The sequence below is a fragment of the Gymnogyps californianus genome, chromosome 1 (genome assembly GCF_018139145.2).
Source record: "Gymnogyps californianus isolate 813 chromosome 1, ASM1813914v2, whole genome shotgun sequence".
NCBI classification, from domain to species: Eukaryota; Metazoa; Chordata; class Aves; order Accipitriformes; family Cathartidae; genus Gymnogyps; species Gymnogyps californianus.
The window spans coordinates 3,628,463-3,643,730 of NC_059471.1; the positions used below are offsets into that span (position 1 = coordinate 3,628,463).

Sequence of the window (15,268 nt, forward strand, 5' to 3'; positions counted from 1 at the left end):
ACTTTGTGTCCACCTTAACCCACTGAACCCACAGGGTGCAGATAGGCTGAACTGGTTATTGCTTTCTCAGCCCTGGACACATGATAAGTACCTAAATGTGTCCGGGACACCAAAGTAAGGAATCTGAATAGGTCCCTAGAGATTTTACAGCTTCACAGAGATGCTGGGAAATGGCCTAATGCTCCAGCTGTGCCACTGGGATCTCAGACAGCCGTGCTGAGGGAATGTCCTCTTGTGTCCTGCTGATGATATTCTGCCTTGACTTTTGTCTTCACGTTACTGCAAACAGCCACACGTGCATCTGTGCCTCTAAAGTTCAGGCTGGCTTGAGATGGCAGAAAGAAGTGGCATTGAAGTATGTCTGAGTGTCATGCTGGTCTGCACAGCTTTCTGAACTTCTCTTCTGAGATGGTGCTTCTCTGTAAATCATGTAATTCTCTTATTTTTCTTATTTTTCGCTTCTGCTTTTTTTCCTTTGATGCTGAGCACAGGGTGAGTGATTACTCAGTGCCCCAATCTGGGCTACAGCACCTGTGAATCCTGCATGTCCTTCCCCATGACACACAGGTCATGTCCTCCTGTGTGCTAGACTCTGTATGGACACCAGTGAAGAGATAGTCTGTGTCCCAAAGATGCTACAGTCTCAGAGTTTGAAAGCTAAGAAAGACATATATGGCCAGGAGAAAAGAAGAATGTGTTCAGCTCTTTCTGCTTCAGGCTACAGGGACTGGGTCTGTTTTGAGCTAAAAAATGCTCCTTTCCTGCAGTAAAACCTGTATTTTCAGTGCCTCGCTAGACTGTGTCGGCAGGCTTTTTTTTGTGCCATTTTCTTGGAGTAAGGGAAGAGGCGTGATTCTCCCCACATTGGTGTTGAGGTGAGGCGGGAGGAACCACGATGACTTCAGTGGTGTCACCCTGTCCCTGCAGGAGGAGGCTGATGCAAAGCACTCGCCTGAGGTTTCGCTGTGTGGTTGAGAGCCTGGTTAGTGCCCATATGGCTGGTGCCCACCGTTGAGAGGGGTCTGTGCACAAACGTCAGGCCCAGGAGGCATGTGCATGGATGGGATGGTGCAGTCTTGACAGGAGGAGCTCAGACCACTCTGACAACTTGGATCGGAAGACAAGCAGCTTTCTGGCCGCTGTCCCTTCCCTCCAACCCCTCCCAGCAAAAAGCTCTCAGGTTTAAGGATGGAGATGGCACCACTGCTTTTTACCAGAGCTGGATGCGTGCAAGGAAGAAATGCAAGGCATCCGCAACCTAGAGAGGCAGGTGTTGCTGTCTGGGAGCAAACCACTCATGCATTCCCTTGTTAGACTCTTGTACAAAGTCTTGCACCCTTCCTACCACCACGGCTGAAAAATTACCTCTCCCAGCCAAGCCCAAATTGACAAACCTGGCTAACATGCAGTTGCTTCCAACTTCCAGCCTTGCTCCTGCATCTGTTGCTGCTTCTAACCCCTGTGGCTATCCTTTCACATTTCACAGAGGTGACCCCTTGCACATAATTAGCAAAATGATAAGAAGACATTAATCAAAGCTATCCAAACCAGGATTCTTGCTGAAACAGCCTATTCCTCATCAAATCTGTGGCAGAATCTGAGCACCAGACTCTACAGTGCTCTGCAGGTAGCAGCTGCATCCGTTAATTACTCTCGATTTGTTAATAATTTGTCCTTCGGGGGAGGATTTTGCTGGGAGAGATCACTGATAGCCCCCCATGCTCTTCTTGACAAGCAGGCCAGGTTTTTCTGGTGTGTGCATGAGCTGGGTTTTCTCTTGTTGGAATTCCATGATGACTTTGTGTTTGTGTTGATTGGGTTTGTCTCAACATCATATCCAACCTGAGCTGTGCAAATTCCCTGCCCACAGCAAGGGGGTTGGACTAGATGGTATTTATAGTCCCTTCCAACCCAAACTATTCTGTGATTCTGTGAAATTCCTCAGTTTTCGGGGGTGGGAATTTTATCTGACAGGTTGTTAGTGCTATACAATAAAGCACACATAAAGACTTTAGCAAAAATAGAAACAAAACTCGCCACCTTGCAAAACATAGCAGCAAGGCCAGTGCAAATGGGGACTTTGTGACTCCGCGCATGGCTTGACCACCTGCAAAGAAGGGGATGTTTGGAGGAAAAATGCATTAAAATCCTGCTGGAATCCTCCCTTTGGGAAATCCCTGGCCATCAGGTCCTGTCACTAGTCATGTCACAGTTTGCCCTATTTTTTATTGGGAGGGAGTTGCATCCTGGTGCCCAACTCTTCCTCCAACCCACCAGCAGTACCTGCTGCCCCACAAAGGCTCCCTGAACACCAGACCCTATGAGACACACAGCACCACTGCGACTGATGTGTAATGAGCTCAGGTAATAGTGACTGACACATAAGATGAGCTAGGGGCTTGATTTAGTTTGGAAGTGGTTTAACAAGGTTCTCCAAGGGCAGGGAGAAGGGTCTATTAAGGGAAACATCTCCATTCTGCTTTAGAAACACTTGCCCCAAAATGGAGATTGGATTATTAATTTAACCAAGGGAGCTAAACCAGGCAAAATACTCAAAATCATCTTGATTCACCCTAAATACTCACTTCATTTAGTCTAGTTAATATTCTTTTCCAAACACAACTCGAATCTTCCCTGTAGTACAGGCTGAGAAATATAGACCTTACCAGAAGTTTGTGGAGCTATTGCAGAGTCACCGCACAGCAAAAGTGTCCCTGGCTTGCTTTTTACCCTACATGGGTCTCTGGTACTACATCCCAGGGAGCAGGAGGGCTTCAGCCTGACAGGAGGAACCACGACAGAGGGGTTGGCATGACCATGCTGCAATGCATGGGGACAGGGAAGCCCAAGCCGTTCCCGAGGAGCATCCCTGGGCAGATGCATTGCCCCAAGCTGCAATACAGAGATTTTTGAGGGCCCAGAAGGGTCTGTTTGCTCTCATGGGCAAGATCTCCCTCGTGGCTCTGCATAGGGCAGATGGGATTGCCAGTCACACAGGGAGGTTTGAGCAGGAGAAATTAAATTATGGCACTTTTCCTCCCTGAGTAGAGGCGTATGGAGCAGGTTGCCAGGGTCTGGCCATTGCAAGCTCGCCAGCTCTGCCCTGCCCCTCTCCTGCTGCAACGCTTAACCACCTCTGGCCCTGCTCCCCGCTCTGGCCCCGGCTGTCACGGGAGGTTCCTGGGGACGCGGCCGGAGGGGAAAGGCGCTGTTATCCTTTCATTTCCTGAGCCTGCTCCGCTGCGGTTTTGCAGGGAGCGGAGACGAGGAAGCGCTCGCCGACGCTCAGCAGCCAGTTCAAGCGGTCCCTGGAGCTGTTGATGAGGACTCTCAGCGTGTGCCAGCCCTTTTTTGTCCGCTGCATCAAGCCCAATGAGTACAAGAAGCCCATGGTAAGTCCTGCTTTTCTCTCCTGGTTGCTTTTCGTACAGGACTGCCTGCAGGGTCACTCTGCCCTGGAGCTAACGGCAAAACTCCTTCGGGTGTCAGTGGAGTCAGGATTGACCCTGGGTGCTTAGAAAACCAACCCACAGCCTGTTCTGCAACCAAGGGAGTCACCAAAGGGTTGGCAAAAACAGGGACTCGCTTTGCGATCCAACAGCACCCCAAAAGCTTTTTGCAGAGGGGAGCTCCGGCCCCTGCCTTTCTTCCCAAAGACGACCTCGAGGAATTCACCCTGCAGCCCTTTCTCCTATAGGAAATGCCTCTGAATTGACTTAGGCTGAGCTGTAGGGCCCTGAGTTTAGTCCTATGGCAGGGTTCAATGTTTCCTAAAAGTGATTCCACTTCCCATGGGTGTTTTCTACCAAATCTTTGCCCCCGAGAGATCTCACTCGGTTTCACCCTGTTTGATCCTTTCAACTGCTTTTTTTTGCACCAATTGCGAAAGCAGGATGCTAAAAGCAGAGGAAAAAAGAGGCAAAATAGCACAGAGGAAAGGTGAGAGGAATTATTTTGCTCTGATTCCCAGGGACTTGCTTCAAAAGCAATGAACGCTCTGGGGACAAAGTTTAAGGAGCAAACGAAAGGGAAGGAGACGGCTGTAAAACCCCCTGACCACAAACTGCTCACAGAGGGGACTCCGAGTTTTGCAGTGAAAGGTAGACGATAAGGCGGGTGCTGAACGCCCCGATCTCACTGTCAGCACCTTGCAGGATTGGACCCTGGTGCTGTTAGCAATCACTGGTAGCTGCTCTTAATAGTGATACTGCTTGGGGAGCAAGAGCTTTGTTTAATAATAATTTCAGCTATTTGTTTCTGTGAATCATTTTGCCCATGCCTTTGCACTTCAGTAGCAGTTAATCTAGCCAGAGCTGGAAATTTATCTAAAGTCAGTGTCTGTTAGTGAAGCTCAACTGAATGCAGAAAAGCATAAAATACTAAATTTCAGAGCTGGTAGGTACAAACAGTGTTTGTTTGAAACTTGTTTTTGCTGCTCAGTGAACCTAACATGATGCAGGGCAAAAGGTTTGGTGGCTTTCTCAGAGCAGTTTACTATGCCCTTATCCTGATTTTGGTGAGCATAAAAAGGCACCTAATAGCATGTTAACGGAATACTTTGGGTTAATATTTAACAATATGTCTGATCTGAGGTTATCACCCGAGCTGAGATCAAAACAAGACCTTCTTTAAGAACATGGGTGATGTTGACAAATAGATGTACAACCTGAACTGATGTTAACAAAGTATTCCCAACGCCCTGACTTTGAGCTGCTTTTACACCTAGATGTCTGCGATTCAGTCTGGCATTTTGTGTTCTGCATGGGAAGTCTATATTATTTCATCAGCTCTTGCAAGTGCTAAGCCAGAAGTCTCTGTCCAACCCATTTGTCTACAAAACTTTCAGTGGGACATAAAAACAGCTATAAGTTTGAAAGAATCAGGCAAAGAGAAATTAACGTCCCCATTAAAATAACAAGTGGATGAGCTACGACTGAATCAGAGACTGTAGTGCTATATGATATGAAATGTGATTTCTTGCTAAATTTATTTTTGGCCTTGGTTTAATAATACAAAGGAAAAAAAAAATCCCAGATAATGGTACACAGAGCTGTGCAGGGTGACTGCAAAAGAGAACATTTTCTGGGAGTTCATTTTGTGTCCCTGGCTTTGAAGGAAAGTGTACTGATAGTGATAGGAAATGGGATAGTGGGAAGTGAAAGGTCAGTGGAAAGTCCTGACTGTTTGTTACTTTATGTTATTTTAAAACTTTTGCTTCCTTCTAAAACGTGCTTTGGGGGAAAAAAAAAATTGTTTGCATCGGGATGCTGGCTGGGGTTCTCTGGGTCTGTACATCGTCCCATGCTGCTGTTTCTGAGCATTGCTCTGTTGTTCTGGTTAGTCCAAGAGAAATGTGTGGGATGAATTAGGTAACAAACCATGCAAAGAAAGTCAAAACTGTCTCCAGCAGTCTGTGCCTCATCAGGCCCTGATGCCAGGAACGCATAGTTGCCCATATGTGCAATGAACAAGACCTACAAACTCTGGAGGTTATTTGCAAGCCCACAACTGCTCGCATACCCTTCTGCTTCATGGTGGGGGGAGACAAAGGAACACACACCTCTTTCCTCTGCACCTTTCTTGTCCCCAATACCCACTTTAGATAGGGACAGCTTGAGAACAATTCTGGATGGTGCTACTTGCTGCCTTTTCCTTGCTCATCCGTTGTCTTCTCCTGGGATCAGGATCTGTCTCACTTCACTCCAGTCCTTTCATGGTTAAGTCAAAAAGCTAGTCAAAAAGCTCCCTCCAGGGATGGGGAGATGGAAGCATCCATAGGACAGATCCTCCTGTCCCAGGAGATGCATCTGAGATACAGGGATATCTGAGATACAGGCACATACCTGTGTCTCCTCGCTCACTTCAGGGAGAGCCTAGGTGACTCACATTTTAGATGCTCATATCTGTATATGCACAGATGCTCACATTTTAGACAGCTGAAGGGAAGGCAGATGAATAACACCCTGGCAGTAACTCTTTGGCCCAAGCTGGGATTTACTGACCCGACTTTCTGTAGTGTGCCAGCACCACACCACATCTACCTTTATTTTACACTTGGGTTGAACACTTCTTGGATGCTCCCGACAAATATCATCAGGCTGTAAGAAGGTGCTCTTAGGGGCTCCAGGATCCTCCTCGATGCTCTAAAGCATGACAGAGACTTTCTTGAACCTCCTTTTGCTTCAGCAGATCTGCCCATCTAGCAGCACCACTCATTATCCATGCTGAGGCACCCGAAGCAAGGGAGAGCAGCCAGGTTTATTAGCAAACATCTGCAAGGACTGGGTTACCTATGTCTGCTGTCTGGCCTTGAAACTGTCCATTGCTTGTCAGGAGCAGCCACGCATGCTGGTCTGAGATTTGTCCTTTCCCTAAAACCCTCAGCTGGTCTCAGTTCTGACCTGTTAATTTTAAGCTTCTTGGATGTTCTCCTGGGTACAGGGTGGTTTGATGACAGCAGGCTTATCTCAGGACCTCGCATCTCCAAGGCTGCGCTCTTCCTTTGTGTGACTTTAGGGTGTCACCTACCCTAAGATCAACTGGTGTAGGCATCCTAAGACCTTTGAGTGTCTGAGCCTTCACTGATATGGTCCTCTGCTTCCTCTGCCTGCAAAACAGTACTGCCCTGCCCGTACAGGAGTGCTGTGATCATGCCGGTAAAGCTCAGAGCAGCAGTCAGAAGTTAATGACCATGAGTGGTCATTGCAAGGGTGACTGTACAGTTTGACCCTTGTAGATGCAGCATTGCTGCCCATTTTCCCAAGGTGATGTTCACCATTGCATTGCGCTCTCCAGTTCTCCTCTCAGTCCTTTGTGTAATGTGTCGGACACATCCAGTCTTGCAAGCGGGAATTAAAGAAATGGAGTGAGTCAAACATACTCAGCAGTTCATAGGATCAGGCCCATGACAGCCAACAGTCCTACGGCCTTGGGTCCACCAAGTGAAGGATTGGGGTGGATGCCTGACTTGCTTGCCCCTCACATCTTCAGAGTTCCCACTCTCTTATGGCCAATCCAGGCCAAGATGTGCAATCAAACCACTATGTCCTGTAACCTCCCCAGCTGTTTGACCGGGAGCTGTGCGTCCGTCAGCTGAGGTACTCAGGGATGATGGAGACCATCCGGATCCGCCGAGCTGGCTACCCCATCCGCTACACGTTTGTGGAGTTCGTGGACCGGTACCGGGTGCTCATGCCCGGGGTGAAGCCAGCATACAAGCAGGTGAGCATCTTGTTCCACAGGTAACGATTGCTCTCTGCTGGCATCTCCAGAGATATTTATGGGGTGCGCATCCTCTCCAAAAGCAATTATGCAACATTTGATCCCCAGATGTTACAGTGGTGCCCTGGGCTTTCCACGTGAAGGAAAAACGGTTACGGGGCTGGCAGGGACAGGTAGCCATATTCAGCCTGTCCCTCTCACTCACCTCAAATGTGGTGACAGTAAAGCCCTGGGAACCTCATGAGCAGAAAACTGCTGGAATTGGGACCAGAAAAGGTCTCCACTGGGCTTGGGAGGAGCGATGGGTGAGACTGGTCCTGGTGAATCCCACCCCCTCTCCTACCAGGGCGACCTGCGTGGGACGTGCCAGCGCATTGCCGAAGCGGTGCTTGGGAAGGATGATGACTGGCAGATTGGCAAGACAAAGATATTCCTGAAAGTAGGTGGTCCTCCACATCCCCCCTGCCACCTGGGACCCTTGCCTGTGAAGGGGTCTCCTATCATTCCCTTTCCATCACAAGACGTGACCCTTTCCCGTGGTCTCTGGGCTGGCGTGGCAGTGGGTAGAACCTGGGCCAAGGCAGGATATTTGGGGCCGGTTTAGGAAGCAGCAGGCAGGAGGAAATCTTGACACTGCCAGCACTGATGCATGCACATACCCATACGGACACAGAAATAGTCACATACGGCGCACAGCCTTTTCCCTCCTGGGCTGAGCCACTCAACCTCATCTCCTGCCTTCACCCAAAAAGCACAGCAGCAGGAGGGATGTCCATGCAGAGCCCTGCAGACAGAGGGACCGAGAGCACAAGAGGCTTCCTTTGCTTTCAGCACGTCCTTGCACAACCCAAGACATGCTTACAGCCCCCCTTTCTGCATTGGTCCAGCTGACATAGAGCAGCCCAACGTTGCAGGTCCCCTGCAGCCCCATTCGCACTCATCTCTCCTTACAAACCCATTCCTGTGTTGCTCTGGGAAGACGAGGCTGAGCTGGCCAGGAACCAGGCTGGAAGCAAAGGCTTCTCTCGAGCAAAAATCTCCGCAGTAAACCCTGACCGCTTATATCTAAATTCACCCCCAACCCCATTGCCACCGTGAACACCCCCATCTCTTCCCTAGAAGCTGTTCCCACTAGTCACTCTTTCCAGAGCCTGTTATCAAGATCTCGCAGCTGTCAGGGCAGGAAACTGAGAAATTGGGAGGCCCCGAGGGGCCGCATGAGGTCAAGCAAAGCAGGAAACGTGTGGAGCTGCCTCTGCTGCACCCAGCACAGCAGAGCTCAGCATGCCGCAACCGGGAAAGAAAGCCGAGTTACAAACAGTATGAGAGGAAGCAATAGAAAGCTTGGACTGGTGCATCTGAAAGCCTCAGGGCAAGGAAATTCAGTGTTTCAGGGAGCTGGTTTGTCCTTAGGGTATGGAGGCGTTGCAGCCTTGGCTAGAGGGAGTGATGGGACCTAGGCAGCCTGGAGTTTGTTCCCAAACCTCTCCAGTGCTCCTGGGAACTGCTCCCATGGCTGACAGCACTAGCAGGGAGCTCTGCATGGAAGGGCAATGTAATCTGGTTGTTTTCAGACTATGAAGTATTGCATATGCAGCTTCTGGATGCTCTGGTTCATTTGGGAATGAAGGCAGTAGATCACTAGGATTTATGTTAGGATTTCTCCAGTGAGTAGGTGGGTTGGTACTTGGGATGTAAAATGTCCCAAGAGTTTCTTTTGGACATGTCCTCTGGGCAAGGGCCTTGTACCACCCCTCCTGCCACATGTCACGCAGATGGAGAGCTTGAGACATGGGTGCTGTGTCGCTTCCTCCCACAGGACCACCACGACATGCTGCTGGAGATTGAGAGAGACAAGGCCATCACGGACAGAGTCATCCTCATCCAGAAGGTGGTCCGCGGGTTTAAAGACAGGTAGGTGTGAGCCCCAGTGCCAAATAGGAGGTGGGCTATGTGGGATGCTTCACCCAGCAAGCAGCTCCTGGGGGATGCGTCACTCCCTCAGTGCCATCTGACCTGCCCTGCCCGCAGCTGGGGAGAGGGGAACCCTGATGTGTTGGCACTCAGGTGCAGCAAGTATTAGAAGAAAACAGTAGAGGAAACAAGAGGAAAACTGTGTTATCTGCCTCAAACATGGACAGAATAGGACCTCCTGTCCATCTTCAGTGCTGTCTTCAGGGGAGCTGATGTTTGCTATGACAATGCAGCAGTGGGACTCTGAGCCTGCTGAAGGCAACGCTAAGCCTCCAGTCTGTGGGGATCCCCACAAGACTGCAATCGGACCACTGGGTCATCCACTGTGGCTAACGTTGCTCTCCCCAAAGCCCATGGGGTTCAGGACTCTTCCCTTTGCAACCCAGTTGCCAGACTTGGGAGGAGGCCAGGGAGCTCATGGCACAGTTGTGGAAGAAGAGGAGGAGCCACAGCCAAGGACAAGCTTCACCCACGGAGAAGGGACAGTTCTTGGGGCTTTTTGCTTTTTGACTGTCTGAGCCATGGCTGTGACTCAGGTTGTGCCTTAGGCTTCGCAGAAAGGGCACATGCTAAATAACTCAACAATCTTTCCGACAGTAATCCTAGCGAGACACCCAAGCCCTTCCAACACAGTTGTCTCCGAGGCGTCTACAGGTAGAATCAGGCCAGGCTAAGAAGGATGGCAGGAGCAGATGAGGGTAGCAGGGTGGTGTTGCTGAAGTTTGCTTTTGATCATCTGGGTGAGATTGAATCTGTTCTCAGGTGCTAGGACTGAAATGGGGAGAGCAGGCAGGGAAGAGATTTCAGATGCGAGAGGAGGGTGCAGGGCAGGAGGAAGGAGGGGACCATTCTCAGCATCTCCTACTCTGCCCATTCCCATAACCTGGCAGAATCTGCCTGCAGAGACCTATCAGAGAGAGCCCCTACAGGTCTTTTTATGAAAGCAAGGAGAGCTGGGGGAGGAGATATTTTCAGGCCAAAAATGCAGTGTTTACTCCACCTGGCCGCTCAGTTTCAAATCTCCAAAGAATGAGGCCCAGGAGGATGATAACTTGCGGCCAGACCGCAGAGGCAAGTGATTGAAATGCCTTTGCAGGTCCAATTTCCTGAAAGTGAGAAATTCAGTCCTGATGATTCAGAGGTACTGGCGTGGACATAACTGCAGGAAGAACTACGGTGCTGTAAGTATGGGGGTGCTTCCTCACACCTCTGCCTTCCTACCTCTTTCAGCTGGGACATACGTAAGAGTTTCCTGGCTCAAAATGCCCCACTGAGTGTAGGAGGGGGTGGGGTTGGCTTTTATCAGTTGGAGCGATGAATGGTGGTTTGCTCTTGCTGCTTCACCTTCTCATTAAAGAGAGCATCTGACCACCTTCTAGCTGTCCTTTTCCCTGTGATTTAGATGTCCATTGCACCAGCTGGTCACTTGGGGTTTTAAAAGTCTTCCTCTAGTTTTCAGGTGACTGAAAACTCAAGAGCAGCTTCCTCTGAAAAACAGACTCCATCTCCAGGTGGGACTGTATCTGGGTTTCTCCCCAACTCAGTCCATAGCCCTCTTCTCTCCCTGTCCCAGCTGGCTCTGACCCAACAGTGGGTCCTTTGGGAAGCGTGTTGGGGTCTAAAGTGTCTCAATATCACCCTCCAAGCCTGCAACTTGATAGGAATAGCCACTTCCAAGCTGGTCAGGATGCTGCCTCCTGCCATGAAACAGCACCTTGGCTGTCAGGCAGGAGGTCTGCAGATGCTGGACCTCCATGGGAGCAACCCTCATGGCTTGTGGCTACCTTGAGATGATCAACCAGACCTCCTGAGGTCTCTCAAGGGCAGAAACTCTGTAGGACTCAGTAGGGAAGAAATTGCCTTTGTCTCTCCTGGGCTTTGAATCAGCGCAGCAGCCAGAGGGCTTAATTTCTCCACCCTCTTGGAGAACCTCCCTCCTGAAGGCTTGTCCGGGTGGCGGCTGATTTCAGTGGCTCTTATTTACAGCCGTGCAAGGAGATTAGCGTTGGAAATCTGCTTATGGTGGGCAAGCCCCTGGGTGGTAGGGTGGTTTCATCCTGCTCCTTCTTGCAGATGCGGATCGGCTTCCTGAGACTGCAGGCCCTCTACCGATCCCGCAAGCTCCACAAGCAGTACCACATGGCTCGCCGGCGGATCATCGAGTTTCAGGCACGATGCCGGGGCTACCTGGTCCGTAGGGCTTTCCGCCACCGCCTCTGGGCTGTCCTCACCGTCCAAGCATACGCCCGGGGCATGATCGCCCGAAGGCTGTATAAGCGCCTCCGGGGGGAAGTAAGTACCACGGCGGAGAGGTCGGTCATGGGAAACGGAGGTGGGGAGAGGGGATATAAACATGCTTCTACATCACGTGCTTGTGGGATCGGTTTTTAAAGAGCAAAAAAAGAATTTCAAAAATAAGTAGATGCCTATTCAGAAGGGCTCTTGCGTTTATTCCCCCAGTATCATCGACGCCTGGAAGCAGAAAAACTTCGGCTGGCAGAAGAGGAACGACTCCGAAAGGAGATGAGTGCCAAGAAAGCCAAAGAGGAAGCAGAAAAGAAGCACCAAGTACGCGGGGACTGGTCTCTTTCTGGGGTTCTGTCTCTGTTTTCCAGGGACTGGTTTTGCTCCTTTGAGGGGCAATGCCAAAAATATCTAAGGGATTTCTGCCCTGCTTGAGCGGTTTGTATTTAATCCACTAAAGTACTCTGTGCACTAACTAGTTTGAAGCTGCTCCAGAATTTCTGATCTGCTGCACAGGAATGCCAGAGATTACAGTTATTATTCACTTGCTTTTGCTATTGTATAAAGGCTGAAAGGGGAACTGGGACACTCTGTATGTGTGCACATACAAGGTTGTTGTATAAAAGAAAAAAAATAAGGTCAGTGAGAGTCTCTGTGCATGAACCAAAGCCCCTAAACAGGCACTAAGGAAAGAGAAAATGCTATTGTTTTGTCTTTCTGCAGTTAGGAAACTGAGGCATGGACATGTCACTGATTTGCTCCAAGTCACGATGGTGGTATAGTGCCCCAAGCACCAGGCAGTCTGCCTTTCTAAAGCCAGGCCCTGCAGAATTTAGTGCCAGCTCTTTGGAGGGAGCAGTTTAGTCACTGTACTTGTCCTCTTGCAGGTACGCCTGGCCCAGCTGGCACGGGAAGATGCAGAGAGAGAAGTAAAGGAGAAGGAGGAAGCACGTCGGAAGAAAGAGCTTTTAGAAAAAATGGAGAAAGCTCGCAACGAGCCAGTGAACGACTCAGAAATGGTGGACAAAATGTTTGGATTCCTGGGGACGACCTCCTCCCTGCCTGGCCAGGAAGGACAGGCACCCAATGGCTTTGAGGTACTGGAGACATACATGAGCCTGGCTATCGCATGAAAGGCTTCAGCAACACATTAATGAATCAGGCAATGCAAAAGTGGGATTCTGAAGCCTTCCTTCAAGACCAGGCTCTTCTGTGTGGCCCCAGAGGGTTACCGTGCTGTGGGTGGGGACAGGCAGGCAGTCTGCAGGCTTTCTCTGGGGCTACCAGATGGAGGAGAGCAGTATCACTACCTGCTCACTGATCTGCTCACTGCTCACTGCTCACTGATCATTGAGGACCTGTGGCCTTTGAGATCTTTTCCTTCGTGGTTCATCACAGCTCACGGCATTTAGCTCTTGGACACCCTTTCCCCATGCTAGGAGCGGGGCCATGCTTGTTGCTTCTCCTACTGCTCTGGGGACATTCCTGGGCGCAGGCATGTTCTTCAGGACTTGGCTTTGCGTGGGCTCCAGAGTTATATTTCATGGTTTTCCCTCCAGCTGGCTTTTCCTTTTGGGATGGAAATCAGACAGACAGAAAAGTCAGGCCCAAAGGGAAAGGGTAGTTCAGTATCCAAAGCCATGCTGAGTGCCTGACATGTCCTTCCCCACCAGGATCTTGAGCGAGCCCAGAAGGAGCTGGAGGAAGAGGACCTGGATGCAGCATTGCCTCTCCCTGAGGAAGAGGAGGAAGATCTCTCAGAGTACAAATTTGCCAAGTTTGCCGCCACGTATTTCCAGGGCACAACGACACACACCTACATCCGCTGGCCTCTCAAGCAGCCTCTCTTGTACCATGAAGATGAAGGAGACCAGTTGGTGAGGCAGGGGATGAAAAACCTCGAGCAGGGCAGGGTGGGTTGGAGCAAGCCTGGGGAACACTTCAGCCAAAGGACACCGGCAGTTTCCCTTTGGGATACACTGGTGTGCTCGTGGTTCAGCGGAGAGCACAACCCTCATCTGCTGCACGTGTGTCAGTAGGCACTGTCCCACCAGCATGCTTTGAGCACTAACAAGACAATGAGTGTTAAAGGGACGTAGTGGTGAGTCCATCTCTGTACCTCGATATTTGTGTTAGGACAATAATGAAGTGCTCTGGGCTCAGGGCATGGATGATGCAAATTGTTGAGCGAGTACCACTTGTAAAGCTGCTATTTGGCAGCTAGAAAAGTTGCTTCTTCCTTACCAGTGCAGAGCTAGCAGAGGAGAAACACTTGTCCTATAACCAGCAGTACAAGAGCAGAACCGTATTGAACCTGCATGGCTACAATGAACACTACATTGGCCATGAACTTGCCTTCACTGTGGTTCTCCTTCCCCTCTGCAGTGGGTCAGGAGCTGCCAGTCGCTGCCCCTCTGTACAGTTGGCATCTCCCAGCCAAGAAGCAAACCTCTTGTAGGGTGCACAAACACACTCATGATGGCGTGAACACAGAGCCTGAATTTGTGGTCCCAGCTACCAGCCTGCCCGGCTTGCTCAGCTGGGATGTATGCTGCTATGTGTGATGTAGGAAAGTGTTTTATCTCCTGCAGATGTACAGAGAGACCACAGTGGCAATCCTGATGGATTCAGCATGGCTTGACCACCCCCTCCACTGCCCTGGTGCGAGCTAATGGAGTTAATCTTTCCTTTCAAATAGGCAGCACTTGCTGTATGGATCACTGTCCTCCGTTTCATGGGAGACCTCCCTGAGCCGAAATATCATACAGCCATGAGTGATGGTGGCGAGAAGATACCAGTGATGACAAAAATCTATGAGACTCTTGGGAAGAAGACCTATAAGAAAGAACTGCAGGCTCTGCAGGGAGAAGGAGAGGTAACTGCTGTGGCTGTAAAAGAGACGCTATTATTAGGTGTTGGATATTGAAATGTGTTGGAAAGAAACAACTTGTGAGGTTTGCTGCAGGCAATCAGTTTGTCAATGCTACGAAGGGACAATTGTCTGTGTGTCAGGTGTCGATCCTGTCCCTTCTTCACAGGCATAACTGAATGTCCCCAGGTAATACCGTAAGGGAAGTGCCCTGATATTTTTCATGGGGCTTTGATCTCTCTCCTCCACCCTGTAGGGCAGAAATACATGGGGGAATGCAATGTCCTGTGCCATCGGTCTCTCATTTGGGGATTTCTTTTTGATCTGCCCTGGGTCAGAAGAGACTAAATTAAAAATGTGCTCTTAATCTTGGAGCAGGAAGTAAAGAGTTACCAGGAGATTAAGCTGTGGAAATAAAAAAAAAAAATCCCTATTGCATCCTCAGTGCATTCTGGGATGTCACTGGAGGACTTCATCTTAGGATCTCATCTTAGGACATCTAAGACTTCATCTAAGGACCCTTCCCAGATAAGACCTTGCTCTGGATAAATCACTGATAAATCACTGAAAGCTGATATGCTTTCACCTTTGGCAATTGCTTTATTCAATAGGACAAGATATTACCTGATATTGGCATTTTCTAGATGGCACTGTTGCATTTTCAAGAAGTTTTCTGTAGTATCATCTGGACAAGCCCCTGCGGCATTTGCAGATGCAAATTAAGAAATCTCCTAGTTTTTAGAGACGGTGATATCATTCATCACTTTCAGTGAATTACCTGAGAAGGAAAGTAGCCTCATCTGGATTGTAATTCTGTAAAAATATACACCAAGAATCACCTTTCATTCCTTCTACCCATCATTTCTTGCTTGTTTGTTACAAAAAGGCACATTTTGGCCAATTGAGACATCAGGTAGTACAGAAGAGAAGGAAAATTTAAGCTGTCAGTTTTCTCTGTGG

The 15,268-nt window shown here is 49.6% G+C and overlaps 1 protein-coding gene across 1 annotated transcript in view; it reads left to right on the top strand.

The window, feature by feature from the left end:
- The window catches only part of MYO7A (myosin VIIA), a 63,320-nt gene that overhangs the window by 22,771 nt on the left and 25,281 nt on the right, over nucleotides 1-15,268 (top strand). The window contains 10 exon segments of the mRNA XM_050892421.1: nucleotides 3,255-3,392; nucleotides 7,063-7,221; nucleotides 7,568-7,660; nucleotides 9,041-9,135; nucleotides 10,292-10,376; nucleotides 11,269-11,487; nucleotides 11,656-11,763; nucleotides 12,327-12,536; nucleotides 13,113-13,316; nucleotides 14,138-14,314. Coding sequence (XP_050748378.1) covers nucleotides 3,255-3,392; nucleotides 7,063-7,221; nucleotides 7,568-7,660; nucleotides 9,041-9,135; nucleotides 10,292-10,376; nucleotides 11,269-11,487; nucleotides 11,656-11,763; nucleotides 12,327-12,536; nucleotides 13,113-13,316; nucleotides 14,138-14,314 — 1,488 coding nt within the window.